Raw genomic sequence first — 26,745 nt, 5'->3', positions numbered from 1 at the left:
TGTGCTGAGTTTTTTATTTCATGAAAATTTCAAATAAGTTAAAAAATCGAATATTTAAAAACATTTTCTGTGGACGATTGATGGACCGGCCTCGTCGTATTCTTGTTTAGTGATCCACATCTGTTGGAAGGTGGAGAGAGATGCGAGAATTGATCCTCCGATCCATACAGAGTACTTTCTCTCTGGAGGAGCGATGATCTTGATCTTCATGGTGCTTGGAGCAAGAGCAGTGATCTCTTTTTGCATCCTGTCGGCGATACCAGGATACATTGTAGTTCCTCCAGAGAGGACGTTGTTGGCGTAAAGATCTTTTCGGATGTCGATGTCGCACTTCATGATGGAGTTGTAGGTTGTTTCATGAATACCAGCTGATTCCATACCAATAAATGAAGGTTGGAAGAGGGTTTCTGGGCAACGAAATCGTTCGTTTCCAATTGTGATAACTTGGCCATCTGGCAACTCGTAGCTTTTTTCCAAAGAGGTAGATGAAGCAGCAGTTGCCATCTCCTGTTCAAAGTCAAGTGCAACGTAGCACAATTTTTCCTTGATGTCGCGAACGATTTCTCGCTCGGCTGTGGTAACAAAAGCGTAACCTCTTTCTGTTAAGATTTTCATAAGGTAATCGCTAAGATCACGACCAGCTAAATCCAACCGCGCGATGGCGTGTGGGAGCGCGTATCCTTCGTAAATTGGGACGTTATGAGATACACCGTCACCAGAATCAAGCACAATACCTAAAAACATAAAGATTAATTAATATATTTGAATTTAAACTTACTATGCATTGGGTATACCGTTTACTTACCAGTAGTACGTCCTGATGCATATAAGGAAAGCACAGCTTGAATTGCAACATACATAGCTGGTACATTGAAGGTTTCAAACATAATTTGGGTCATCTTCTCACGGTTGGCTTTGGGGTTAAGTGGGGCTTCAGTAAGAAGGGTCGGGTGCTCTTCTGGTGCGACTCGGAGTTCGTTGTAGAAGGTGTGATGCCAGATCTTTTCCATGTCGTCCCAGTTAGTAATAATTCCGTGTTCAATTGGGTATTTCAAGGTAAGGATACCTCGCTTGCTCTGTGCCTCGTCACCGACGTAGCTGTCTTTTTGTCCCATACCGACCATGACACCTTGATGTCTTGGTCGTCCAACAATAGATGGAAAGACAGCTCTTGGTGCATCGTCACCAGCAAAACCAGATTTGACTAATCCCGATCCATTGTCGCATACTAAAGCGGTTTGATCTTCTTCCGAATCCGACATGTTGAAATTATTCTAAAATAAACGCAAACTGTTACAGATAAGATTGTTATTACAACACAGCAATGCATATCAACAAAATATATATAGCTTTATGTATGTATATATACAAGAAGAGGTTCTTACCTTTTTAGATTAGTGAGAATGCTTGAAGTTGCTTGTTGCTGATTGATTGCTAAACCTGAACTGATACTTCTAAGAACATTACTAACTGCTTATATACGCAAAGAAAAAAAAGGCCAAAGCTGTTACCACCCTTGCAGTTGGCGTTTTGTGACACTATTCACGAGGTGACAATAAAATGCTCACGCTCTAATATGGTAATGTTGCCACATTGAAACAACGTGATAGACTTCTTTATACCTTATAAGGTTAAAGGTGGCAACTGGCATAAGATATCTAGCGCTACACTTCTATAGATCTCTAGAATGGTAAATAAAAAACGAAGTCTACTTTATCTAATTTTTTCTTTTTCGGAAGGTCGACTTTAGATCTAAACATTAGGTAACTTCAAATACCCCGACCCAGTCTCGAGTTGCCTTTGGCAGTTTGAGATATTATTGATAAAAATCGCCCGCTAATATTATGCTGCTGATTAAGTGTGGCTTAGCTGGAGTTTATACTGTTTATAGCGCCTTACTCAAGGGCGCTACAACATGGGAGCAGTAGGGTTTAAACTTAAGACCTGACGTAGTAAAGTCAATTTAGTACAAACCAGGTAGTTCGCTAAATTTTAATGTCTCAAAAAAATACGGAAAAGTACCAAACACACATAGGCAGAAATGAAATACTATAAACATAAATCACAGTTTACAAACCAATAACTAACAAACTAGGAACAAAAAATTGTAGCTATTATGTACATTATAATTGCACTTAACGAAAAAACATGATAACAATATGGCGCCTTAAAATGATATGACGTCATATGGGCAAAAAAGGGCAGTTTGAACAGTGGTTCAAAATTTTACAAAACCGTTATACTTAAGCAGAAAAAAAAATGCAAATAAAAAAGCATTTTTCATGTAAGTCAGTCTTAGCCTACTTGGGACCAAACCACACAAAAAATTGTTTATTTTAAACTCAATGATTCAATTTTAAGGTCATTAAATTTTGGGTTTTTAAATACAAAATTCTGTAGCCAAACCAAGACAAAAAGAGCAAATTTTATCCAAAAATCGGCAGCTCGTCTCCGCTTTCCTCCTGCGGCGAGACAGGTTGGTTTAATTCCGCCTCGGCCTGGGTTCGAACCCGGGGCTTCACGATGAAAGCGACGCGCACGGTGTGCAGGGCGCGAGGCGGGTTCGCGAAATGGGGACCGAATGTGACACACGGAGTCTCGGCCGGGTTTTCCAGCTCGTCTCGCGTAAACTGATGCCTGGACAAAGTCAAAGACATTCAAGTATTTTTAAATCACTTTAATGTTTATTTAATATTCTGCCATTCTTAGGCTAGTATAGTAAGTTGTCAGTATTAAATACCGGCAGCGTGGTGTAGTGGTAAGAACACTTGCTACACCACACATGAGGTCGTGGGTTTAATACCCACTGATCTTATGCTGTAGCGCCCTTGAGTAAGGCGCTATAAACGGTATGAACTCCTGCTGAGCCAGCACTTAATCAGCAGCATAATTATCAGGCAATTATAATCTATAATATCCCAAACTGGCACAGGCAACTCGAGACTGGGTTGGAGTAACATATGTTACTCTATGTTAAAGTGGCGCATTGGATAAAGATATATACAAAAAAAAATGCCTATAAAATTTAACCTAGCGCATAACCCAAAAATTCTTATTTAAAAAAAAAAAAAATAAAAATATATTTATTCTATTTGTGGATCTACGCTACGAACAGCATACTTACCTTAATGTTACCTCTGGTTCCTTTCTTATCGAAGGTGGATTAAATGTAAAGTTTAAAGGCGAGGGTTGAAACATACGTTGGGAAAATTTGTAAGGCAATCCTTGTTCATAAGTGGACATCCCTACGCTAGTGGTACCTTGGGTGGAAAAATATTTAAAATGTTAGACAACTGGTAGCAATTTTTACATTTTTTTATATTTATTTATCCTCGATGTGGGAAGGTCTACACAGTGGGGATCGAACCTAGGACCTTATGTAGTGAAGACAAGTGCTTCAATCTAAGTTAAGTTATTTTACATTGATGTTAAAGTAAACAAGTTGCAGACAGTCAAATATATACCATTGTGTTTCATTAACAGTGTTTTTGTGTCTAGATGTTTACAGATCGAGTCCTTCTTCATTAGAAACATGGACACATCGACCACCACATTTTCACGGAGAGATTTTAGAGCTCTGACAGTGGTTTGAAGCGTAATCGATCCGTTAGCAGAAGAGGAAGACATAAATACGTTTGGAGACACCAATCTCCAAGGTCCATTTTCTTTTCAAAAAGTTTAATTTAAAAAATTAAAAAAAATTTAAAATTAAACAAAAAATACCAAACTTTTTTTACCGGTATTACACATTTTTCTGCCGTTTATATTTTCTTGCTTTTCGCTACTTCGCACATGAATCTAAATAGTTATAAACATATTAAATCTGTATAAAAAAAACTAAAGATCTAGCGAAAAATTTTTAAATTAGCGGTAACTTTTACCCCAGACCATTTGCTTCAAGACCACTGTACCCAAGAAAATTCCACCCACCAAACATTCCTAACTAATCACCCCTTCAAACAGTTACTCTTCACAAAGCCCACCAAAAAAATAATGTTTTTTTTAATACAAATCTACCTGTCAATTGACCCCATTTATTTTAGACATTTACCCACAACAAACCCTTCCCCAAAAAAATATAATAATTTTTTTTTGATTTTTAGAATACAAATTAGTACCCTAATTGCCATTTGTCCTTAACTATTTACCCTTTAGACATTTACCCCAAACAACCCCCCCCCCCAAAAAAAAATAATATCTTCTTTATATCTCTACAAAACAAATTAGTGCTCTACCTGCCAGTTAGCTTCCTTGGATTGCCAATTCGAGTTTCTAGGAACTGAAGCAGTCAGGAGGTCGTTAATGCACATCAGATTAACCGACTTGTTGTAAAAGGAAACATTATCTGCATCGAAGCTGAGGAATTGGCACCACATCGGGTGAAGATAGTTCCTGGGTAGGTATCTATCGCTGGAAAATCTCTCGTCAATTACCTAGATATGTATAATTACTATAAAATAGAATCAGTGGAAAACTTTTTTTGTATATAACTTTATCCTCATTGTGGGAAGGTAGAATGCACGACCTAAACACAGTGTAACATTAGTAACTCAACCTAGAGTTGCATGTGGCAGTTTAGGATATTATAGATTATAATTGCCCAATAATTATGCTGCTAATTAAGTACTGGCTCAGCAGGAGTTCATACCATGTATGGCGTCTGACTTAAGGCCGCTACAGCATAAGAGCAGTGGGGATTGAACCCACGACCTCATGTAATGTAACATGTGTTCTTATCATTACACCATGCTGCCAAAAAAAAATTGAACCCAAGACCCAACATTGTAAACACCAAGGCATCAACCACTATGTCACATCTCTAGTCTTTCTACTGTACCAGAATTTGGTTTTTACAAGTAAATTTAAATAAAAGATTAAACCTTAAGACATTAAAGCAGTGAGAATCGAACCCAGTGCTTTATATGGTAATGCCAAGTGCCGTTAATTACTGCAATTCCATACAACACTGTTTTTTTTTAAATTAAACAACTTTCAATTGCAATCCTTACATTATTAAAATTAAAAATTCAAAGATAATTACCTCTGGTGCAAGGGATCGAAATCTGTGAGCATAACCAATGTAAGTTGCCACTAAATTCTCATGTTTGCCGTAAAATTCTGATTTCTCAATATTTAACAACTGGTCAGGAAACATTAAAGAGAAGCGGATAAGTGGGATCAGGGACTCGACATATTGGTTGTACTCAGGTTGATCTTTGTGATTTTGTAACCATTTAACTATGCCCTGAACAAAAAACAAATATTTTTTTTTATTGGATCAATTTAATATTTTTATTCTCAATGTGAAAAGAATAACTTCACAGCCTAAACAAAGAGTAGCATTTTTTTGTATATATCTTTATCCTCGATGTGGGAAGGTCGAATGCGCGACCTAAACATAGAGTAACATCAGTTACTTCAACCCAGTCTCGAGTTGCCTTTTAACAGTTTGGGATATTATAAAGATTATAATTGCCCGGTAACTATGCTGCTGATTAAGTGCTGGCTCAGCAGAAGTTTATACCGTTTATAGCGCCTTACTCAAGAGTGCTACAGCATGAGAGCAGTGGGGACTGAACCCACGACCTCATGATGGTGCAGCAAGTGTTCTTACCACTACACCACGCTACCAACATTAGTTAACCTACTTAGTGTTATGATACTATTGTCTGCTTTAAATGTCATTATTCTAGTATTGAAGCTAATCAATGCCATTCTGCCAAATAGAGTGTAAAATCAGTATATTAAACCAAGGCCCAATTAGTAATGCCCTGTTCTCTTTGCTTCAATAATAAGGCCTTACTGAAAGTTTGTTAATAAGGCCTTACTAAAAGTTTGTTAATAAGGCCTTACTAAAAGTTAAGTAAATACAAAATCAAACATACACAATACTTACAGTGTACAGAGAGTATTCACATTCTACAACCAGATCATTTCTGGACAGCAACGTCATCAGAAGTTCGAGACTTAGATGAAGAAAATCGCTGCAGTTTAGCACATACTCCATCTCCAAAACAATTACTTCAACGCAGATTAACTCTAGGTCTTTGTGACCGAACAACAGAAGATATGGCAACCATAAGATTGCACCAGTTACATTGCCTTTCTCAACCTAGTTTAATGATAAATATAAACCTTTAATAATCTGTATAGAATTTTTATTTCTTTTATTTGATAAATTTTTTTAATAGCATGATAATGAATGTACTTTTGGCAAACACTAACAAGTTTTTATAGTAGTAAAAATAAATAAACTATTAATGGCCTACAATCGTAAATAGAAAGTGAAATGATTGTATTTTTTATTGAATGTCATAAATAAACCTTCAAACTTTATGCAATATTAAAAAATTTAAACAAAATTTTTAGCAATATATTACCTGGGAACGCACATATTTCTCACAACTTAATTTTAAGGGTTGCACATTGTACTTATCAGCTAGCACAAGCAAAGGTAATGCAGTGGTGGTATTGACATACACTGTACCATGATATAGAAAATGTAAAAAAAGTGGAAAAACGGGAATACATTGCTCACATTCGTCTAATTTTAGTTCGTTCATTTGCGAGTTGTCCCATCTTCACATTTATTTGTTTTAAATTTATTCCTTATATAAAAAGGTTTGTGCACAATAAGTTGCCTAAGCAGCAGTAATTAAACCGAGGGCCTTAAGTTGTGTTCTAATTAAAGTGGTTGAAACACTTGATTTCACTACAAGAGGTTCTGTGTTTGATTTCCAACGTGCTTATGCTATAATGCTCTTAATTAAAGCGTTATTAGGGTATGAACTCCTGTCAAAACAGCACTTTCTTAACAGATTAAGCATAGGGCAATTATAATCTATAATATTCCAAACTGCCAAATGCAACTTGAGACTAGGTTGGGGTAATGTTACACTATGTTTAGGTCGTGAAGTCGACCTTTCTACATCAAGGATAAAAATATGTATAAAAAAAACAACTGAGAGCTGGCACATATTAAATACACTAAAACACAATATAGTAATAATTTATTAAAAAATATTAACCAAAGAAACAGGAGCAGTTTTACACACCTTTCAGAGCACATTGTTTTGAACACATCACTCATAAGAACAAGAACAAATCTATGGGCATGATATCTTTCTGTCCTTAACTTCAGGATGATGTCACTCATCTCTTCATTGTTGTGATATCTAATAATACATGTTAACTTAAAAATTTGTAATGTATAGCACAGATAGGATTTATTAATCACTGATTAGAATGCAAAGTTTAAAGTAAGGTTATAGGTTTTGCATTAAAATGTCCAAAAATTTGTGCAGTTTTTTGTGGTATATACTAGTGCTCCTTAAAAGTGCATTAAACACAGGACAAAGAAAATGCACACTGATAGCAAAAAGCATTGCTGCATTACAAATATGCCTATAAAAAATTAGAAGTTGCTCACATTAATATATCAGCCTTGACACTTATCAATTATGTAAGATTTTCCCATGGGCTTAAGAAACAAATTCTAGCAATAAAGTTAACACTATTACAAATGGGCCAACAAAATATTTTATTAAGTACTTAATAAACTAATTGTATACCTTGCTAGGGAATCACTGATGTAGGATTTGTCTCCAACCATTTCTCTTTTTAATTCATCTGGGCTTATTTCTTGCTGAGAAGAACTACCCGAACCCTTAGGCATAGATTTAATCTCCACCATAATTTTCTGCATCTTGGTGGGTTTATTAAGTCACAATATGTTTAAAAATAAGTTCCTGCTAAAGAGAAAAGGATATCAAGATTTAGTGCAGAAAACAACATTTTAAAGTGAACATTTGTATGATTACTGTAAAAGATACAATAAAAAAATACCAAATATTATATTGTTTTATGATTGTATAAATTTAAAGTTCCAATAACCAATTTATGTCGAAAAATCACTGTATTTAGTTGTTAAACATTAATGTTTTTGTTAACAAAGCAACAGTACATGATTAAAATCTTTCTGCAGACCTACTGGCAACTGCTCTCATATTGCCGTAAACTTTAGAAGGTGGACTACCTAGAATTAGATTACAAATTGCCGTTCTGGCGAGTCGTATATTTTGATATGATCCTAAAATATGAATGTTAATATCAGCAACCACAATTCGAGTTTTGGTCACATTTTCGATGGTAAACTTAGTTCGTCCACCAGATCCTGCCACTCTTCCTATTGCTCTTGATAAATGGTCACCTTTTAATCGCTTGACATCAGTCACTTTGAATGATTCCAGAAAAAGTTCATCGAGTCGGAGTAAGGCAAGAGCATCTTCTACAGAAAATCCGAGGACAAAAGCCCGAACAAAATCGCACGCTTTTTGTAGTGCTCCGATATCGGTTGTTTCTTTACAGGTCTGAATTTCAACGTTTCGAGACTTTAAATTAAATCGGACTTGAAGTTTAAGATGCTCGACAAGAGGAGTGAAAATCTTCATCCAGTTTTCTTTTAGTGGAGTGTAGCGATTTGACGGAATCGGGACTTTACGGAAGCTCTTCTTTCCATCCATCAACTGTTCTCCAGAGATGGGAGGAAAGTAAGGCCTCTTCTTCCCACCAGGAGTAGTGTCCATGGGTTGACTCTTCCTCTTCTTAGATTTTACAACTCTGAATTCTTCGTTGTTGTTTTCATTGTTGTTGTTTTCTTTTGTTGTTGTTATTGTTGTATTTTCACTCATTTTCACTTTATTGGCGGAAATTAATTTATTTTTAATTTGTTATAAAGTAAACTAACCTATAAATCTAAAATAAATGTAAATAAGATAAAAATATATAAAATTTAACTTAAAACAGGCAACTTTTACAGTACATTACATAATATGCATTCCTATAATGCAGAACAAAACCTAAAAACATCATTAAAGTTCGCTGTGGCAATTATAATTTTGACAATGCACGATAACGCTTTAGCTCCTCTCAATTGACTGATATCTTGTGTTTTAAAAAAACATTGAAATTGTAGATTCAACTTTATTTTATTTTCCAATTTCATTGTCTTCATCACTTTTAATTTTCTCTTCACCCGAATTTTCTTCCTCTTGATCAGACTCTGATTTGACCTCCTCCTCTTTGTTCTTCTGTTTCTTCTTTGCGCTTAATTTTTTTGCTTGTTTTTTTCTCATCCGCTTTTCTCGTTTTTTCTGCGTTACCTCTTCGGCCAATTTTTTGTTTTGTTCTTGTTTTTCTGCGTATTCATCATCGAGTTTCTGTTTTTTATCTTGAGAGTTTAAAAACGCTTGCCGGTTGTATTCCCGCCTCCGGATGTGTCTGTAAACATGAAACTCCCCACTTCCTGCTCCTGCACTTGACCCCATAACATCCCGGACAAACTCAGGGGCTGTTTTTGGTTTCCACTGTTTCTTGGGCTCGGGAATAAAAACTTTTTTGTCCGGGTTTTTCATTAGTTTTTCCACTTTGTGGCGTTGTATGTCGGCAAAACTTTTAGGTAGGGTGACTACCTTTTCTGCAGATTTTGGGTTGTATTTTGCTTCATTGTAAATAGGTTTTTCATCCATTTTTAAACCTTATATAATGTTTTTATTGGCACAAATATTCTGAGCAATATAGTATAATCATATATTATATAATATTTTTTATCATAAGTAATTTTTTAGAAACCTGCAGCCACTACATGGTGTAGTGCCTAAAAACAGACCTTTGTCCTTACTACATAAGATTTTTGGTTTGATCCCCACTGTCTCCATTTTGAAGTATTTTTTCCTGTAAAAATAAGCTATGCTGCTGTTTCTATGATCTTCTGCCTAACCAAAAATCAAACGATGGTTTAATTATAATGCATTTAGATCAATAATATTTAAAACTGCTAAAGACAACGCATACTGGACAGGAATACCTAAGTTTCTTGATGTTTAAACTAAAAAGCATCCCCTTCCACATCGAGGATAAACATGTCGTCACGTTGCGAGTAGAAGTTATAACAAAAGTTCGGTAGATCGAACAGTTGTATTTTAAATGATCCTCAACACGTGTTTATAATTTAAAAAAAAACTTTTATTTTCTAAACTTTATTTAGCCTAAATTTGTATAATCTTTGTATTTTTAAATGAATTAGACTAATAAACGTTTTTTTACCAAACTAATTTAAGTTAAAACCTTTAAATATTGCTAGATACTAGGTGTTTAGAGTAGTTTTTAAGCATGCTGACCATCACCACAACACAAGGCTTTTGTGGTTCAATTCCCACTGCTTTCATGTCAAAGCACTCTTAAATTACTGATCAATGGCTGTACAATATACCAGGTTAACAACATTTAAAACTGGCAGAGAAACAGAGGGGCTTCTGTAATGTTGGCTTCCTATTTTGAGAATAAACAAAATAAAATACACCGGTAAGAGCCTGGAGGTAAGACTGTTGATATCTTATCCAATATTATTTAAATAATTATATATTAATACTTTAAATAAACTTATCAATAATATTTTTTATCCTTGATGTAGAAAGGTCAACTTTACCTACTCTAAGTAACATCAATAACCCCAATTCAGTCTTAAGTTGCCCTTGGCAGTTTGAAATATTATAGATTAAAATTGTTTGATAAATAAACTGTTGACTAAGTATCAGCTTGGCAGAAGTTTATATCATTTATAGAGCCTATAGAGCCTAACTTAAGGGTGTCACAGCATGGGAGCAGTGGGGATCGAACGCCTGCCCTCATGTATTAAAGCCAAGTGTTCTTACCACTACCCTACACTGCCATTTTTTATGAAATTAAAAAATTTGCAAAACCAAATTCAGTGTTATTAATATTTATTGTATTATTAATAAAGTCTTTAAATGCAAAATGCAGAATTAAACAATCTAAATTCAGCGAAAAAAATAATTTAAAAAACTACACTACAATTAAATATATTTAACATGCACTGCAACGGACAAAAGAAATTTGATTAAAATTATAACTTTACATAAAATTTGATTGAAAATTGAGCAATGGATTTTGAAAAGAAATGAAGGTGTATTAAAATTTGAAAAAAAATTGCTTCATTAGTAAATTTAACATTAATTATTAGTTTGTAGTTTAAAAAATATTAAAATGACTTAAAAATTGATATTGGACGAAGTTATTAATTAATTGAAAAAAAAAGTCAAAAAATGACTGAGACCCAGGGTTTGAATACAAAGCTTTTCTGATTGAGAAAGTTTCTGCATAGCACCGATGTTGGCCCTGATATTTTGCATAAAAAAAAAAACACGTTATTCAAGGGTAAAACTACTTTGCTAAAACTGTTTCAGATAATAAAGGTATAGTATATGGTGGGTTTTGACGAGAATTTGCAACAGTTTTACAAAGTTTAGTGAATTTTAGTGGCCGTATATAAAACTTCAATATTACCCGAATATTTATACCAACAAAAAGTCAAAAATGGTTAAAATACTACACAAAAAAATATTAACACGAAGCAATCAATACAAAAATTATAAGCATTTTAAATACAAAAGGCTGTTGGGATGTGCCAATCCTAAGTATTTACATACAAAAAATGGTCATAACAAATCCAAAGTAATCAGTTGACATAAGATTCAGATAAAAAAAATTACTACGGATATGCCAACAGGGTACTATATAATGAAATCATAATTTTAGAAAAAATAAAGATGTGATTTTGATGGCAGTTTAGTGAATGGAAAAATATACCTATTTAATAAACAAACACATATCTTAAAAAGTTTGTGTATATACAGAAATAAAATTGTTTAAAAAAAGAAAATTTACTTTAATACCATTCATTATAGAATTCAACTATTTTGTTACGAAAAAATCAGATGATAAAAAAAATTTAATAACAAAACATTTCTGTTATGTTGTTCATATTATTAAACATACGCAATAAACATTAGAAGAGTGCAAATGTTAATACAAAGTGGTGATTAAAAAATGGAACATTTTCTATTTCTATATCAGGTTTTAGAAAAACCTAAGCCCCAGAAATTATTTTTTTAAGAATACTGTCAAAAAAATGCAAAAAAACGGACACATAATCATATCAAAAACTAATTTTTTATCATATACAATTTGTACCATTAACATTTAAAAAAAATACAAAACATTTCCATATCGAATGTTGACAACAATACATGTATGCATGTTAACAAATACAAAAATCTATACTCCGAGAGCAATATACAAAAAAATACTACTAATATTTTATTTTAATTATTAAATATGCGGTCCACTAAAATGCCAAAATGCACTAATTAGGCTAATCCCCAAGTTTACATACTTTATTAAAGAGGGTTAGAATTATTATTTAAGGTTTTTTGGGGGGTTAAAAATATTATGGGGGTCATTTAGTTTTATAATATTGCCTTTTTATAAAAACATGTTTAAATTGTCATGCAATTTTCTAAGGGGACAGGGGCAATTAGTGCAGTTCAACATATCAGTAGGCCTTGTACCCATATGACATAATTAAAACACAACCATAGGCATCTAATGAATGGAAAAAAAACTTGTCCGAATTTTCTAGTATTTACGCAATAGGAAGAACAAAAAAGTTTTAAAAAATATTAAAGTTTCCTTTTTAACAAATAAGTACTACCCTTTGAAAACACACTTAGTTTTGTTAAAGAATATATAACAATTTTACAAAAAAATGACATGGGTTTTATTTTACCAACTTCTAATTTTGTTTGTTTTTTTTCTATAACTTGTTTGGCTAAGTATATGAAATGCTTGTAGTACTACTTAATCCTTTGCCCTATTTAACAAAGCTTTCGCAATTTAAAAATAGTATTTATAAGTCTATATTACAAAATTTGATGTTAATTTTTTACAACTACTTTAACTCTGAAAGAGAATTTAAGGGGTAATGAAAGTTTTAGGTTTATACTACTACTGTACAAACCTCAGTATAAGGCTAGGTTAAACCAAAGTTAGATGCATAAAAATAATCTTTATATCAAAAAGAATATGCAACCCAGACTAAAATGCTTCTTAAAATTAGTTGACATCTTTTGTTTTTGAGATACAGGTTTAAATCTCTGACGAGTGATGAAGAAATTTTTTGTGATACCACATTATTGTGGTTTACTCTTGGTAGATAGTTTGATTATTGTGTTAAAAGGGTAGTCCCACAGTTTGCTGGAGATTCCAAAACCTGAAAACAGTAATAAATACGAGTCTTTTAAGTGAATCACCAATTTCATAATAATAATCAAATTTAGGGTTGTTTTTTCTATACTGATGGTATTATAAATTTTATAAGTAAAGCAATAAATTGGCAATAAAAATAGTTGTACCTTTTAGTACAAGGCCCAATAGGAATTAAAGGCAAGAAATGTGGGATTAAAGTAATAGTTAAAGGCCCTGTTAACTAAAAATTTACCCTTTCAGGACAAAGTAATTTATAAAATTTACAATAACCATCAAGTTTGGTAACATTTTTAAATTATGGCCCCTTCAACTTTCCTAAGCACACAGCCAAGGCAACAGAAATTAACTTAGGGATAATATTAATATTCTTAAAATAATATTCACTCCCAATAAATTTCAAAACTTACCCTTTTCAGGGCTTTCGAAGTGATGTCTTACATGGTACGCCCTTAAGCGGTCAAAATAACTCCCCTTGCTCGGAGAGCCGTGATGAAGATAATAATGGATCATATCATAACCAACATAACCAAACACAAGACCCGCCGATAAAATGTCAACCAGCGCAGATGGTAGAAGAAAGCTCATTATAGTGTAAATGATGACCATAAACACCATGGCTGCTGGGGGAGGGAACACCAGTCTACCACTGTCAAAGGGAACCTAAAATTGGTAAAAAAAAAATTTAGATAAATAATTTAAATTTTTTTAGCAAATTTCAAAAATTTTTTAAAAAGTCATTTTGGGATTAATCCTAATGTGCCTATTCATACCATAAATAGGCCTTTACAGTTTGGAATGCTTTAAAACAATTAGATTAATATAAATTGAACTACCCATATTTATAAATAGATCAAGAGACACATGCGGTAACTACAGCTGTCAATATTCACAGTTACTAAACTTTGGAAAGTTTTATTTAAAAGCGTATTGTTTAACTTAACACTGAACACACATTATTTATTTTAAACAAAAAGCTATTAATATAACTTAACAAAACAAATGAATATTTGAATTTGGTAGAATAACTCTTAGTATAATAGCTTATATTGGCTAACACTTTATAATGTATTTAATTATTATTTTAAGATTGCCTACTTCATGGTCTAATAATAAACTGAAATTTACCCTAGCATATTCCTTACTAGTTTTGGGTATTGCCTGATCATTACTCTATGCAAAAGCAAGTACTTAAAGCTGTTATATCATTAAAACATAGGGAACTAGACTTGTGACCCTATGTTGTAATGCCTACATTCCATGTCCAGTTAATTTTGTGTTAAGTTAGGTATGAGAAAGAATTCAAATTTTTTTTACTTATCCTAACTACATAAGATCCTGGGTTTAATCTCCACTGCTCTTATGCTGTAACGCCCTTGAGTAATGCGCTTTAAATAGTCCCACTGAACCAGCACTTAATCAGCAGCTTAATTATTGGGCAATTATAATCTAGAATATTCTAAACTGCTAAAAGCAACACGTCGAGAATAAATTAATATGAAAAAAATTGTGCATCAATTAATTTAATACAGTTTTGTTCATACTTTGTGATGTTGTCCATGTAACAGAAAATGAAGGGTGATCAAAGAGTAAGAAGTAGTAGGAGGGTTAGAATGAAACAACCATCTATGTAGAGCATATTCCACAAAGGTCCAGCTCATCATACCGAAAAAGAACAGTACCGGCATCATAAAAACTGGCAGATTCAGGGTTAAAACTGAAAAAAAGTAAGTAAATTGAATTAAAACTTAAATACTAAGCATTATATAACTAATATAATAACCATAATGATTAACTCAAATAACCTATGCTAGGTAAAAATCACACAATGCATTTTTTACACCATTTCAAATAAGCCATATAAAGTGTGTGTACGTGATAAGAAAGATTCAATTAATTCTGCAATAACGCAGTTACTATAGTTTTGTACCTATAACAATGGCATTAAGGTACCCTAAGTTTTAACATATAAGCTGGAATGCTATTAAGCAATAAAGTTCAATAGTCCAAAGTACATTGCAAGTGCAACATGCAAAATTAATGGCTGTAGACATTACTCAGTCAATAATAAACTTAACATATCTAAATTTAGTGGCTACAGTTCTAATTACTATTTGGCCAGATACTGATTAATCCATTAAATATTAACTGAATGTTTAAATAGGGTTAAAAAGGAAATATCACAAAAAAATATGAATTTAATTTAAGTAATTAGGGTTTTTTTTTTTGGCATTCTCACATAGGGAATAAATAAATAAATAACATAACTTACATGGTATTGAAGTAAATATGTTGACTTGTGAAGATTGAAACTGTGGGTAGCAATGTAAAATGAAGAATAAAACGACTGGTAACCAGACTATAGGAATCACGTACCTGAAAAAATTATTTAAAATTATTATAAATCATATTACGTTTTAAATCTTCGTTTTAAATTTAAAGGTTATGGCATGCCATGAAATTGCAACCAATATTCAACTATACAAATAAACCCTTTTTTATAATATTGTTTATCTTTTCGAAGAATGTAGCATAGACATAATCCCTTTACGGCACTAAAAAACGACCTAGCCATATAAGTATTTAAAGAATGCTAAGTTATGTTGGTATTTTACCTTATGGTAATCAAAGGTATTTAAATAAAGGCAGGTTTTATTAGTTAAACCTAGTCACGCCGCTTTCTATATGTTTATTTTGCTTAATAGTAATGTATGTTTAGTCTAACTTTAGGGAGAACAAAATATGTGTACGTGCTAGTTTACATGAACCTATGTCAATGACTTGACAAAAAACGCCACAACGCCAATCAACCTTGAAGTTAAATTTATAAACATGTAAAGAGCTATCTTACTGAAGAAATTACTTATACATTCGCATCATTTAACATTGTAAGAATAGTGCTTTAAATTATCAATAAATACATTAACTATAAAGAGCTCTAAACATAGATATTTTAATTTAAACCCATGTACCAAAAAAATTAGTAAAAACTTATTGTGCCTATACATTTTACATCTTTTAGCGTAGTAAAAATAGAGCTTTAAATATAGAATATCTACTCTTACTATTTGTTTATTTCAAATTTACAAGTAAAAGATATGTCACATCGAATGGTAAATTATGTAAAACATAACTTCTTCTGCAATGGCTTGTTTTTTACGATAATACTTTACCATCTTTACACTTATAAGTTACCACGCTACTTTTAAATTCAATTGAGTTTTTAATTAAAGTCACTTTCTTGCTGGGAAATTTCATTTATTATTAAAATTATTGATTTTGGCCTGTTCTTTTATATACTAGTACAGAACTTCTTAAAAAATAATACAGCATAAAGTTTACATTTAAAGTATAAACTAACAAGATAAATTAAGAGTAAAAAATCTAAGTTTTATATTTGCCAAACTATTTTATTCAGTCGCCCTTTAATTAAACCTAAAATTTATCTTTTTTAAAAAATCAAAAATATTATATCTTACCATTTTGTGTTTGAAAAAAACTCGATGAAATTGCTTTTAAATAAGCGTAGTGGTTTGTCTACTGGGTCGTCAACCCAATCGTGATATTTCGAGCCAAGATGACCGACTTGCCATAACATCGGTTCATCCCAATTAACCAAATCCTTTCAACAAAAATAATAACATTTTAAAACAAAATTTAAATGCATATATCTATATATAATAGAGCATAGTGGACAATATATATATATATGTCCAATTAATATGCCTACAAAATAAATTCAACCGCTGCTTGTGGTGTGCTGGTAAATTATTGTGGGAAAATATTATTTAAGAGTTGCAACCATACTACAATTAAAATCCAGACCATGGGGAGGGCTATTGACTAATTAATATAAATTGATAGTTAATTTACTATTTTAGTTTTCCTAAGGAATTGATTTATTAATTTTAAAGGTCAGTTTGCTTTTTTATTTAAAATATATCAAGTTGCAATAAAAATGCCAAATTTTTTTTCATGTCATTGCAAGCAGTAAAATTTAAAATTTACATGCATATAATACTGGTAGTTACAAAACTATCCCAACAATACAAAAAGTAGGCCAAAAACTGCCTGCTATCAGCATGACATTTTATTTCAATAACTCAAAAACAGAGTGGCTTCTTAAATTACAAGCAGTGCTATCCGGTTTCAACTTAACTAAATGCAATGTGGTTACTATAAAGAAATCAGGTAACCGTCTAGGGAAGAAATGTATGTGAAAAAAATTAGTCTTTTTAAGAACATGCTGTCGATAATGGGACCTACAATTGACTTAATAACTTAAAAAAATCAATAATAAATCTACTTAAGGTGTAAAAATAACACATTTAATTTGGGTGGTCAAGTAAAAATAGTCAGTGCTACAGATTTGTTTAAATACTTAACTTAATAGCAATATATATACACTTGAAAAATGGGTATACACGTCATAAGCCATTCAGATTTATTATTTAGTAATTTTAAAATGATTTACTGTTTAATTTACACAGTTTCCTTCCTGTCATTTGATGTAACATGCTGACGTTTTTACTTAATGTCGTTACCAGTGCGTAGGTTATTTATCGATATTCAAATTCATACATTTCAAAAATATTATGACATTTTTTTTGTTAAAAATTGCAACATAAATTTACCTCTTTGTTTTTGCTGTACATTTTGCTTGTAAAGACGGAGCCATTAGCAGAGCCGTTAACTCCATTAGTATGGCCATTTGTTAGTTTTTCCTGAAAAATATAAATGTTAAATTAAGATTATTTAAATTTTGTCGTAAATTAAATATTAAATTTCATACACTGTATATATTTAAGAGTGCATTTAATTTGCATATTATATTATAGAAATTTTAATTTAACAAATAATTTTTTTTAATGTAAATTGTTACAATGATTTAATTAATTACTGACATCACTTAAAGTATTTAAATCAATAAAAGATGGCAACAATAGATGAGTAATATAATATTGGTAACGCACACATATATTACATTGTACAATGTATGGTAGTACAAAGGGCACCATAAAATGTCTTACTTAAAATACATCTAACTGAACACAATTTTTTAGCCAACACTTACATAAAAAAGGTTTTATTTATTTTTAAAACCTTTGGTATGCCAGTAGATGGTCTAATAAAAGGTGAGTTAATTATTTTCTTAAAGGTGAAAATTGATTTTCTTAACAAATTTTTAAACATATGGTTTTAGTAACAGCTGAAGTTTTTAAGTTGTGGTTTGTGAATTAGATAATCCTAATAATTAAACAAAAGGTTGGTAAAACATATGGTTTAAACGCAGAATATATTTCTAAATTATAGCTGCCAAAGGAATTATCACATGCTATTGTGTGAGATAATATTTTGTCACGACATTTTGGAGTTACATTGTTAAAATAACAAAAGGATAGCATATCTGTATTATTATGGGGAAATGTATGTAAATACCCATTCTTTATTTTCAATTTTTTTTAAACCACTAGCTATGTATCTAAATTTTTTTTAAATTACTTCAAAATTGCCATCCTTTGCATAATCAGCTACATAATATTGTTGCAGCCATTTCAGTGCATTTTTGCTATGTTTGTGTGGCCCATTCTCCATGATATCTGTCACATCTTTTCCATGTCTTAAGGTCAGTATTTTCTTTCCGCCTATAATATATATATTAACATTGTTTGATATATGTATACAGGCCAAATTATACTGCTTTTACAGAACACTTGCTACACTACATGAGGTAATGGGTTCGATCCCTACTACTCTCATGCTGTAGTGCCCTTAAATAAGGCACTATAAATTTTAAACTCCTGCTGAACCAGCCAGCTGTTAATCAGCAATCATTTGCTATAATATCCCAAACTGCCAAAGGAAACTCAAGACTGGGTAAGGGTAACTGATGTTACTCTATGTTTAGGTCTTAAAGTTAACCTCATCACATCGAGGATAAAAATATATAAAAAAATTTACATTTACATAAAAGATTAAATTATGTACCTGGATGAACGTTGACGAATTTTGAAACGTCATAGACTTTTTTGTCATGAATTACCAACGTTTTTTCAGTTTTCGGAACTTTCGACATCTGTTCATCAGTTAAATAAGTCATCTTGTGCTTTTAGATTATAATCCTTATCTTAAATCTTATTCAAAATTTAACCCAGCTAATAAGGACAATAAGTTATAAATTATTAAAACAAAAAAATTTTCCTAGACATTTGAATAAATTAATGAATTACAGCATTAATTTTGTTTTATAGTATATAAAATATAGTTTTAACAAAAACATAACCAGACAGACTCATATTAATATTCATGTTCTGACATTATGACCTATAGGCTGATGGGCTATATTAAAATCATTCTGGTTATCCAAAAATTTAAACTATAGGTTAATATTGAAAAAAAAATATATAAGCATTTTTAAAGCTCAAAAATTCAGACAAAAAAACCATACATAATCTATAAAATGTAATTATTAATAACATCAGAACATAACTGTTTTTATTTGTACAATTTACGACTCGTTTTGGCCATCGTACCTATTAATTACCTATCTGCCTATGTAACTATTCTATTAAATTAATGACTAAAAGGCATACGATCAGTCAAAACGTTATACAACAACACTTAGACAGTCAAAATCTGGACGCATTTCCCTTCCGCTGGTTCCTTTTTTTCTGATAGTAAACAAGCGACTAACAAAATCTAAAAGCGTAGTTTCATGATTAATCATTAGCAGCTTTGCTAATGGCCCTGCATCTAGCGTAATTGAAATCCGTGCTTCCATTAATCAATAAGCGTAAGAGCCGCGAACAACTACCGGCATTAGCTTATTACGGTGTTACAAACGAATAAACGTTCAAACATGGGCGAGCGTTGTCACGTGAGAACGATGACGTAATCGTCTCATGGGACCGAGGGGTTGTAACTAATGGTTCAAGACATGGCCAAGCTTGCAGTGCCAGGTAAAAAAGTTTTGTTAACTATTGCCAGATTTTGATTGTTTAATGCAAAATTACATGCAACATTTCCTTAAGCTTTTAACAAACAGGATGTATATATAAAGACTATGTCGGAAGAGGATTATTGATTAACATCAAATAATCACTTTTACCTTCACGTTAAACAACACTTTCAAGTTTTACAGTCATTATATAATGCACTAACTATTTGAAGTCATATACCAATTTAATATAGGGTGTAAACGTTTGACTAAACGCTTCTGCTGATTAATTCAACGTACATTTGTTTAATAAAAGACAGTAAAGTAAACAGGCTTAAATCAATCCTAATCCAAGTTAGCCTATCGTTTTTTAGAAAGATTTGTAGTTGGAAAAGGTTATAGAAAGAATGAATACCTTTTGGAAAGTTTTAGTTTTACTGGCTCTTTCATTGAGCGTGGCTTCATTAGTTTTAGTTATAGTTCAGGTTGGTGCTTATTGTTTAGTCAAACTTAAGTATATAACTAAGTTTTCAACAAATTTTATAAATGCTGTTACATTTAATTGCATATGCAACAGTTGTTAATAACATAAAAAAGCAATCACCTAGCTTTGCTAAAAGAATTCATTTTTTTAAAGTTGTCAACAAAAGAATATTTAAATTTTGATTTTTGTTTCAGATGGAAAGATTAAATGCAAAACTAGACAATCTAACAGTTTTAAACAACATTCAAAATGCGCAAGAAAGACAAGGCAGTATGTTTTATTTTGTAATTAATCCTATATATGCTGTTTATATTTAATTATGGCAAAGCCTAACAACAAAAATAAATTTGTATTTAAATTAATTAAGTTATAAAACGTCAGTTTTTTTATAGTCAAAAAATACTATTTATTATTTTGTAAATTTTTATTAAGTGATTTTAAATTAATGATATCGTAATATAATTAGAATAGTTTCCTGTTATTATATAAAAACTATTTTTAACATAACTTAACTTGTTTATGTAAATACTCTACCGTTTATCATACATGTGTTTTTAAAATAACTTACATCGGTTTGAAAACTTAAAATAATTTATTTGTTTTGTGTTTACATTTCGATTTATTTAAAAAATATTTATTACCATTATTAGATGTAGTTGAAACTACAGAAATAATTGAATTACAAAAGGAAGTCAGATTAATACAGGCCCAAATGGCCAAAATGAACGGTGAATATTATTTTTACTTAATTGCATTTAAAAATACAAAGTTTTTTTATGTCTCTATTGTCGATGTGGTAAGGTCGACCCAATGACTTAAACATGGAGTGACATCAGTTACCCCGACACAGTCTCGAGTTGGCAGTTCTAAATAATATAGATTATAATTGCTTGATAATTAAGCTTCTGATTAAGTGTTGGCTTAACAGAAGTTTATAGCGCCTTACTTGGCGCTACAGCATGAGAGCAGTGGGGATCGAACCAAAACCTCATGTAGTGAAGCCAATGTTCTGATCACTACACCAGTAAATTATAATACAATAATATATCTTCATTCATACTACCAATCTCTTCAAGATAATTCTTCATGAAATATTACATTTAATTTAAATGAAAAAATTGTATATGGAGTTATTAAAAATTATTAATACAGAATCACAAGATCCAGTTAAAGTAAATTCGACGGATTTATCTGGAGAAAAATTGCGAGAATTTGTAAAACAGTTCAATCAGAGTCTTGGTAAATTAAAATTAAATCCATTTTAAATTTTGTATACATGTGTTTTTATATAATTATTAAGTATATAGATTTAATTATATTTTTACCAAAAAATGTATAAATATAGGCATAAACAATAGAAAAACGTAAAACAAAAGGACGCTTTTTAATTTTAAACTGGCAAGTTTTGTTATAGCCAATGTACAATCTTCTGAATTAATACAAATAAAAAATGAACAAAAAACACGAGAAAGCGAAATAGCTAATTTAAAAGGTAAGTGCTATATTAAAAAAATCTAAATTTACCGTTAGTTTAATTATTTTAATTCAATTGTTTGTGTTTTTAGAATCTTTTGCAATGATTAATGAAGTATTAACAGGTTTGTTATGTGTAAGAGTTAAATGGGCGTAATCTTTATTATGTAAGTTAAATATTTTAGACCGACAGCGTGGTGTAGTGGTCAGAATACTTGGCTTTACTACATAAGGTTCTAGGTTCGATGCCCACTGCTCTCTCAAGCTGTAGCACCCTTAAGTAAGCCCCTATAAATGGTATGAACTCTTGCTAAGCCAATACTTGATTAGCAGCTTAATTATGAGGCAGTTATGATGTATAGTATGCCTATTTCAAACTAATGGAAACTCAAGACAGTCTGGGGTACCTGATGTTACTGTATGTTTAAGTCGTGACGTCGGCATTTTCACATTAGGGATAATTATATATAAAAAAAAGATTTTTTATTATTATAAATAGTCAAGTTTAGTGTAATATAGGTTCGTCTATTAATAATATTAATTAATAGTTAGTATATACAATGCGTACAACTATATTGATATATTACAAACACAGAATCACAAATACAGATGAAAGTTACTTCCAATGTGATTATTCAAGGACAAAAGCAATGGAGAGATTTGGTTTTGCGATTTAATAAAAGCCAGGGTAAATCTTAAAAGAATGATTTAAATATAAACTAAAAGTTTATTTTATAAATTTGTTTATATTTTGTATGAAAGTCGCATAATGTTTATATTAGCTGAAGAGCTGCTATCTTGATTAATCACTTGTTTAATTTTTAGAAATCTATAACAACACGTTTTCCGTTCTAAACAAACTACATATGGAAGTTCACGAAATTAATGACACCAAATCAGATGATAATTGTAAGTATAAGTTTTTATCATTTTCCATTATTTTTCGTTTCTTTTTATTTTTTATATTTTTTTTTTCTTGAAGTGGGAAGATAGATTTCACGACCTAAACTTAAAGTAACATCAGTTACCTCGACCCAGTCTTGAGTTTCCTTTGACATTTTTGGATATTATAATTTACAATTGCCAAATATTTGGTTTGCTAATTACGTGTTGGCTTATCAGAAGTTTTCAGTGTATTAAACGCCTTACTTAAGGGCGCTACAACGTTAGAGCATTAGGAATCGAGCCTAGAACCTCATGTAGTACGACTACATCACGCTGCCGGCATTAAAACCATTTTATTAAAATTTTTCAATAACTTTTATGCACCTCGTAAATAAAAAACTAAAAACTTAGGACAATGAAACTACTTGAACTTAAGCTGTTAAATACTCATCTTATACTTTATTTTATTTTTTAGATTTATGGGAAACTATTATCGCCTACGTGAGCGGTAGGTCAAAATTTTTCTAAAGCATATTTTAACAATATATATCTCAAAAACGCAGTTTGTTAGTTAAAAAGGTTTAATTTATTTTAACTAATAATTTAAGCTTTTTAAATTTTTCCTATGTTGTATAGGAGGTTGGTATGATGGTGGGAATGGTTTTGAATATCAGGTCCCAGAAATATTAGTAGGAAGCCGAGATTCTGCAGACCAATTATGTGAAAATTCGGGTAGTGTAGTAGCTTTTCGGGGACCAAGGAATGAAACTGTTATGGAGTAAGCTATTATTATCCTATTTTATTGGGGCAATGTTTTTTTCTTATTTAAACCTATATTAAAGGCTACCTGCTGATTAATTAAACCTGTTTACATATCAATACCTCAATACATGAGGTCGTGGGTTCAATCCCCACTGTTCTCATGCTGTAGCGCCCTTGAGTAAGGCGCTATAAACGGTATAAACTCCTGCTGAGCCAGCACTTAATCAGCAGCATAATTACCGGGCAGTTATAATCTATAATATCCCAAACTGCTAAAGGCAACTCGAGACTGGGTCGCAGTAACAGTTGTTACTCTATGCTTAAGTCGCGCATTCGACTTTCCCACATCGAGGATAAAGATATATACAAAAAAATACAAATGTTAATTTTACACAGCAAAAATACTAGCTTTGGTCGGCAGCGTGATGTAGTGGTTAGAACACTTTGCATCACTACATAAGGTCATGGGTTCGATTCCGATCGTTCTTATGCAGTGGTTTCCTGTAGTAGGGCGCTATAAACTCGTGATGGCCAACACTTAATTAGCAGCTTAATTATAGGTCAATCATAATCAATAACATCCCAAACTGCCAAATGCAATTCGAAACTGGGTTGGGGTAACTGATGTCACTTTATGATTGGGTATTATAGTCGACTTTCCTACATCGAGGATAAATATATTTAAAAAAACTTAATGTTATTTTTTAGACTTCTTTACGTAAAAACCATTAAGAACCACCATGCCAATGTAATGATAGGAATCTTCTACAACCTGACAATAGCTGGTTGGACTTGGGCTGACGGTATTTCCACCTCGAAAACATGGACTAATTGGCGGGCACCTCCGGTCTACAACCCGAGCGTAAAAAACTGCGTCGCCGTTCAATATGAGTCTGGAAAATGGCAGAATGGTCCCTGTTTTTACCTAAACAATGTACTTTGCGAACGTAAGACGCTAGGAAAGTTGTTGTAACCAAGATATCAACATTTGTTATTCGACAAAGTTCAGCTGCATATTTAATTGAATATTTTATAAAAATATATTTTTTGGTGATATTTTTAGGGTGTATATATATAGTGGGTGTGTTTTAATGGTGCAGTTTTTTTATTTAACTTCTGCTTAATATATTATTTTTGCCTTTAACTGTGTACAAATATTCAATATAGTGTTAGTATAGTTTGGGTGCTGCCAATGGGATAACAACAGATACCCGATCAAATTTCAGTTTAGAAAAATGATATTTGCTCTGGAAATAGCATAAAGTATTTCCGAAACTTATAAAAGTGAGAGAGCAAACAAATAAGAAAAAGGTTGCTCAAGAAAAAGAGAGAAATGTAATGTGATGACACAAACTGTTTTAGGTACACAGATTTTTTTTTAAAATACAATTTAAGTAAGAAAAATATGCTTAAAATAACAGACTTACAGACGCCTGGTTTTGTAATTTACAAGCATAGAGCTAAGAAAAATGCCGACCGTATGCTAGCTTCAGCAAAGCAGAATAATGTAGCACTTCGACCGCATTTTAAAACGACAAAATGTGTCGAAGCAGCGATTCTACAGACAGGTGGTAGTAAACGCAGTATGGTGGTTTCAACTATACCCGAAATCGAGCTATTGTTGGCTAACGGATTTGACGATATTTTGTACGGCGTACCTTTAAGTCAAGACAAGCTAGAACGGTGCGCGCAGTTCGCTGAAAAAATGGAAAAGTTTCTTGTCCTTGCCGATGGCGATCATGTTATAAATATGTTAAAGTTACGCCCGCTTGCCAATGGAAAGAAATGGCTTGTTATTATGAAACTAGATTGCGATAATGGTCGTGCTGGGGTATCATATAAATCACCGAGTGCGCTTGAGCTCGCAAAAGCACTAAACACAGCGGATTTTATCGAATTCTGTGGGATGTATGCACATTGTGGGGACACATACCAATGCGCAGGTGTCGACTCTATCCAAGCCGTGTCAAAACGCACCGCGGAAGGCGTATTGGAGTTTGTCGATCTGTTAAAATCCAACGGAATACCGTGTTCCATATATGGTACGGGTTCGACCCCTTCCTGTAGTAACCCAGTTCCTGCTATGACAAAGCTAACCGAATGGCATCCCGGAAATTATGTAACGTACGATGAAATGCAGAGAGCCTGCGGCTCTTGTACTAAAGAAGATATTGCAGGCTTTGTCATAACGCGAGTAATAGGCCACTACAGAAAACCGAATAAACATTACATGATCGTAGACTGTGGATTTACTGCTATCAGCCTACACGGAGGCGGTAACTGCTACAATAAAAAAGAGGACAAAAATTGTGGATACGGAGCTATTGTTGATCACCCAGAGATTAAACTGTCAAAAATGAACCAAGAGCATGGGATCGTAGAAGCTTCAAATTCTGAAGAACCTCTAGATTTTGAGCGTTACCCAATAGGAACTATGCTCCGTATTCACCCCGACCATTCGTGTGCTACCTGTGCAATGCACCCAGTATTTCATATAGCGAACGAGAATGACGAAATTATCGAAAAGTGGACGCCGGCAAGGGGCTGGTAATATAGAAACCTGGAATCGCCGTACCACAAAAAAAATATAACTGTTGCATTTGTTTCTGTTTTATTACTGCGCTGAAATACCAAATAAAAATTTAAAATAAAATACCAAATAAAAATTTAGAATAAATTACTTTTTATTGCAAACAGCATCTCATAAATGTTACAACATTATATATATATCCTACTACATTTAAAAACATGCGGATGTTTGTACAAGTCATATTTTTATTTTTACTGGTTTTTATTTGTTAATTTTTAAATTAAAATACACTTTATAATACAAGTTTTGATTTTTTTTTGATAATAAACTTATTTGTAATATTTTACTTTGTAAAATATGGAGCTTCCTATAGCGTTTGTAGTAGTAACTACATTAGGCTGCTGAACATATATAATGTTTACTAGAATATGTTATTTTTTTTTAAATCTGTACGTTTTTGGGTCAAGACCTTTTATTAAAATGTATACAGTTTTACATACACCGTTCAAAAATATTCACATTATACCACTATCTTAGCTTAGTTTAATTGTA

At 32.0% G+C, this 26,745-nt stretch overlaps 7 protein-coding genes across 7 annotated transcripts; 2 read left to right on the top strand and 5 right to left on the bottom strand.

Moving 5' to 3' along the window:
* Positions 1 to 46: 46 nt before the first annotated feature.
* LOC145759799 (actin, muscle-like) lies at positions 47 to 1,272 on the bottom strand. Its single transcript, XM_082573651.1, has 2 exons — positions 806 to 1,272; positions 47 to 734 (listed from the first exon to the last, which is right to left on the bottom strand). The coding sequence occupies exons 1-2, from the start codon at positions 1,260 to 1,262 to the stop codon at positions 55 to 57; spliced, it is 1,137 nt and encodes a 378-aa protein (XP_082429777.1). The 5' UTR covers positions 1,263 to 1,272; the 3' UTR covers positions 47 to 54.
* Positions 1,273 to 1,984: 712 nt separating this feature from the next.
* On the bottom strand, positions 1,985 to 7,717 carry LOC145760448 (galectin-3-binding protein B-like). Its single transcript, XM_082574343.1, has 10 exons — positions 7,572 to 7,717; positions 7,056 to 7,175; positions 6,381 to 6,579; positions 5,897 to 6,112; positions 5,042 to 5,245; positions 4,236 to 4,433; positions 3,738 to 3,798; positions 3,465 to 3,665; positions 3,125 to 3,260; positions 1,985 to 2,637 (listed from the first exon to the last, which is right to left on the bottom strand). Exons 1-10 carry the CDS (start codon positions 7,703 to 7,705, stop codon positions 2,427 to 2,429), a joined length of 1,680 nt encoding a protein of 559 aa, XP_082430469.1. The 5' UTR covers positions 7,706 to 7,717; the 3' UTR covers positions 1,985 to 2,426.
* Positions 7,718 to 7,751: 34 nt separating this feature from the next.
* LOC145760449 (RNA-binding protein PNO1-like) lies at positions 7,752 to 8,750 on the bottom strand. Its single transcript, XM_082574345.1, has one exon. It carries the CDS (start codon positions 8,688 to 8,690, stop codon positions 7,968 to 7,970), a length of 723 nt encoding a protein of 240 aa, XP_082430471.1. The 5' UTR covers positions 8,691 to 8,750; the 3' UTR covers positions 7,752 to 7,967.
* A 3-nt stretch (positions 8,751 to 8,753) lies between these two features.
* LOC145760450 (PRKR-interacting protein 1 homolog) lies at positions 8,754 to 9,699 on the bottom strand. Its single transcript, XM_082574346.1, has one exon. It carries the CDS (start codon positions 9,525 to 9,527, stop codon positions 8,988 to 8,990), a length of 540 nt encoding a protein of 179 aa, XP_082430472.1. The 5' UTR covers positions 9,528 to 9,699; the 3' UTR covers positions 8,754 to 8,987.
* Positions 9,700 to 10,782: 1,083 nt separating this feature from the next.
* On the bottom strand, positions 10,783 to 19,318 carry LOC145759103 (fatty acid 2-hydroxylase-like). Its single transcript, XM_082572853.1, has 8 exons — positions 19,111 to 19,318; positions 18,625 to 18,767; positions 17,757 to 17,846; positions 16,602 to 16,744; positions 15,395 to 15,498; positions 14,667 to 14,839; positions 13,533 to 13,785; positions 10,783 to 13,129 (listed from the first exon to the last, which is right to left on the bottom strand). The coding sequence occupies exons 1-8, from the start codon at positions 19,220 to 19,222 to the stop codon at positions 13,050 to 13,052; spliced, it is 1,098 nt and encodes a 365-aa protein (XP_082428979.1). The 5' UTR covers positions 19,223 to 19,318; the 3' UTR covers positions 10,783 to 13,049.
* Positions 19,319 to 20,466: 1,148 nt separating this feature from the next.
* On the top strand, positions 20,467 to 24,671 carry LOC145759737 (uncharacterized). The gene is made up of 11 exons (XM_082573585.1): positions 20,467 to 20,544; positions 20,738 to 20,813; positions 21,194 to 21,271; positions 21,696 to 21,782; positions 21,958 to 22,035; positions 22,109 to 22,141; positions 22,612 to 22,704; positions 22,842 to 22,925; positions 23,377 to 23,409; positions 23,538 to 23,679; positions 24,372 to 24,671. The coding sequence occupies exons 1-11, from the start codon at positions 20,467 to 20,469 to the stop codon at positions 24,634 to 24,636; spliced, it is 1,047 nt and encodes a 348-aa protein (XP_082429711.1). The 3' UTR covers positions 24,637 to 24,671.
* Positions 24,672 to 25,058: 387 nt separating this feature from the next.
* On the top strand, positions 25,059 to 26,411 carry LOC145759788 (D-serine dehydratase-like). Its single transcript, XM_082573635.1, has one exon. The coding sequence runs from the start codon at positions 25,069 to 25,071 to the stop codon at positions 26,212 to 26,214; it is 1,146 nt and encodes a 381-aa protein (XP_082429761.1). The 5' UTR covers positions 25,059 to 25,068; the 3' UTR covers positions 26,215 to 26,411.
* The last annotated feature ends 334 nt before the right edge of the window (positions 26,412 to 26,745 follow it).

This window comes from Corella eumyota, chromosome 7 (genome assembly GCF_963082875.1).
Source record: "Corella eumyota chromosome 7, kaCorEumy4.1, whole genome shotgun sequence".
In the NCBI taxonomy this organism is placed as follows: domain Eukaryota; kingdom Metazoa; phylum Chordata; class Ascidiacea; order Phlebobranchia; family Corellidae; genus Corella; species Corella eumyota.
This window is presented reverse-complemented; position numbering and strand designations above follow the sequence as displayed.

Excerpts from the sequence above, each read along its gene's own strand:
- LOC145759799 (XM_082573651.1), bottom strand. The coding sequence starts at position 1,262 with ATGTCGGATTCGGAAGAAGATCAAACCGCTTTAGTATGCGACAATGGA. Across the intron at positions 735-805 it reads TGCATCAGGACGTACTACTG|GTATTGTGCTTGATTCTGGT; the intron begins GTAAGTAAACGG and ends TTATGTTTTTAG.
- LOC145760448 (XM_082574343.1), bottom strand. The coding sequence starts at position 7,705 with ATGCAGAAAATTATGGTGGAGATTAAATCTATGCCTAAGGGTTCGGGT. Across the intron at positions 7,176-7,571 it reads ATCAGTGATTCCCTAGCAAG|ATATCACAACAATGAAGAGA; the intron begins GTATACAATTAG and ends ATGTATTATTAG. Across the intron at positions 3,261-3,464 it reads ACTGTTAATGAAACACAATG|GTACCACTAGCGTAGGGATG; the intron begins GTATATATTTGA and ends TTTCCACCCAAG.
- LOC145760449 (XM_082574345.1), bottom strand. The coding sequence starts at position 8,690 with ATGAGTGAAAATACAACAATAACAACAACAAAAGAAAACAACAACAAT.
- LOC145760450 (XM_082574346.1), bottom strand. The coding sequence starts at position 9,527 with ATGGATGAAAAACCTATTTACAATGAAGCAAAATACAACCCAAAATCT.
- LOC145759103 (XM_082572853.1), bottom strand. The coding sequence starts at position 19,222 with ATGACTTATTTAACTGATGAACAGATGTCGAAAGTTCCGAAAACTGAA. Across the intron at positions 17,847-18,624 it reads CAAAGGATGGCAATTTTGAA|GAAAAACTAACAAATGGCCA; the intron begins GTAATTTAAAAA and ends TATATTTTTCAG. Across the intron at positions 13,130-13,532 it reads CTTCGAAAGCCCTGAAAAGG|GTTTTGGAATCTCCAGCAAA; the intron begins GTAAGTTTTGAA and ends TACTGTTTTCAG.
- LOC145759737 (XM_082573585.1), top strand. The coding sequence starts at position 20,467 with ATGAATACCTTTTGGAAAGTTTTAGTTTTACTGGCTCTTTCATTGAGC. Across the intron at positions 20,545-20,737 it reads TAGTTTTAGTTATAGTTCAG|ATGGAAAGATTAAATGCAAA; the intron begins GTTGGTGCTTAT and ends TTTTTGTTTCAG. Across the intron at positions 20,814-21,193 it reads TGCGCAAGAAAGACAAGGCA|ATGTAGTTGAAACTACAGAA; the intron begins GTATGTTTTATT and ends TACCATTATTAG.
- LOC145759788 (XM_082573635.1), top strand. The coding sequence starts at position 25,069 with ATGCTTAAAATAACAGACTTACAGACGCCTGGTTTTGTAATTTACAAG.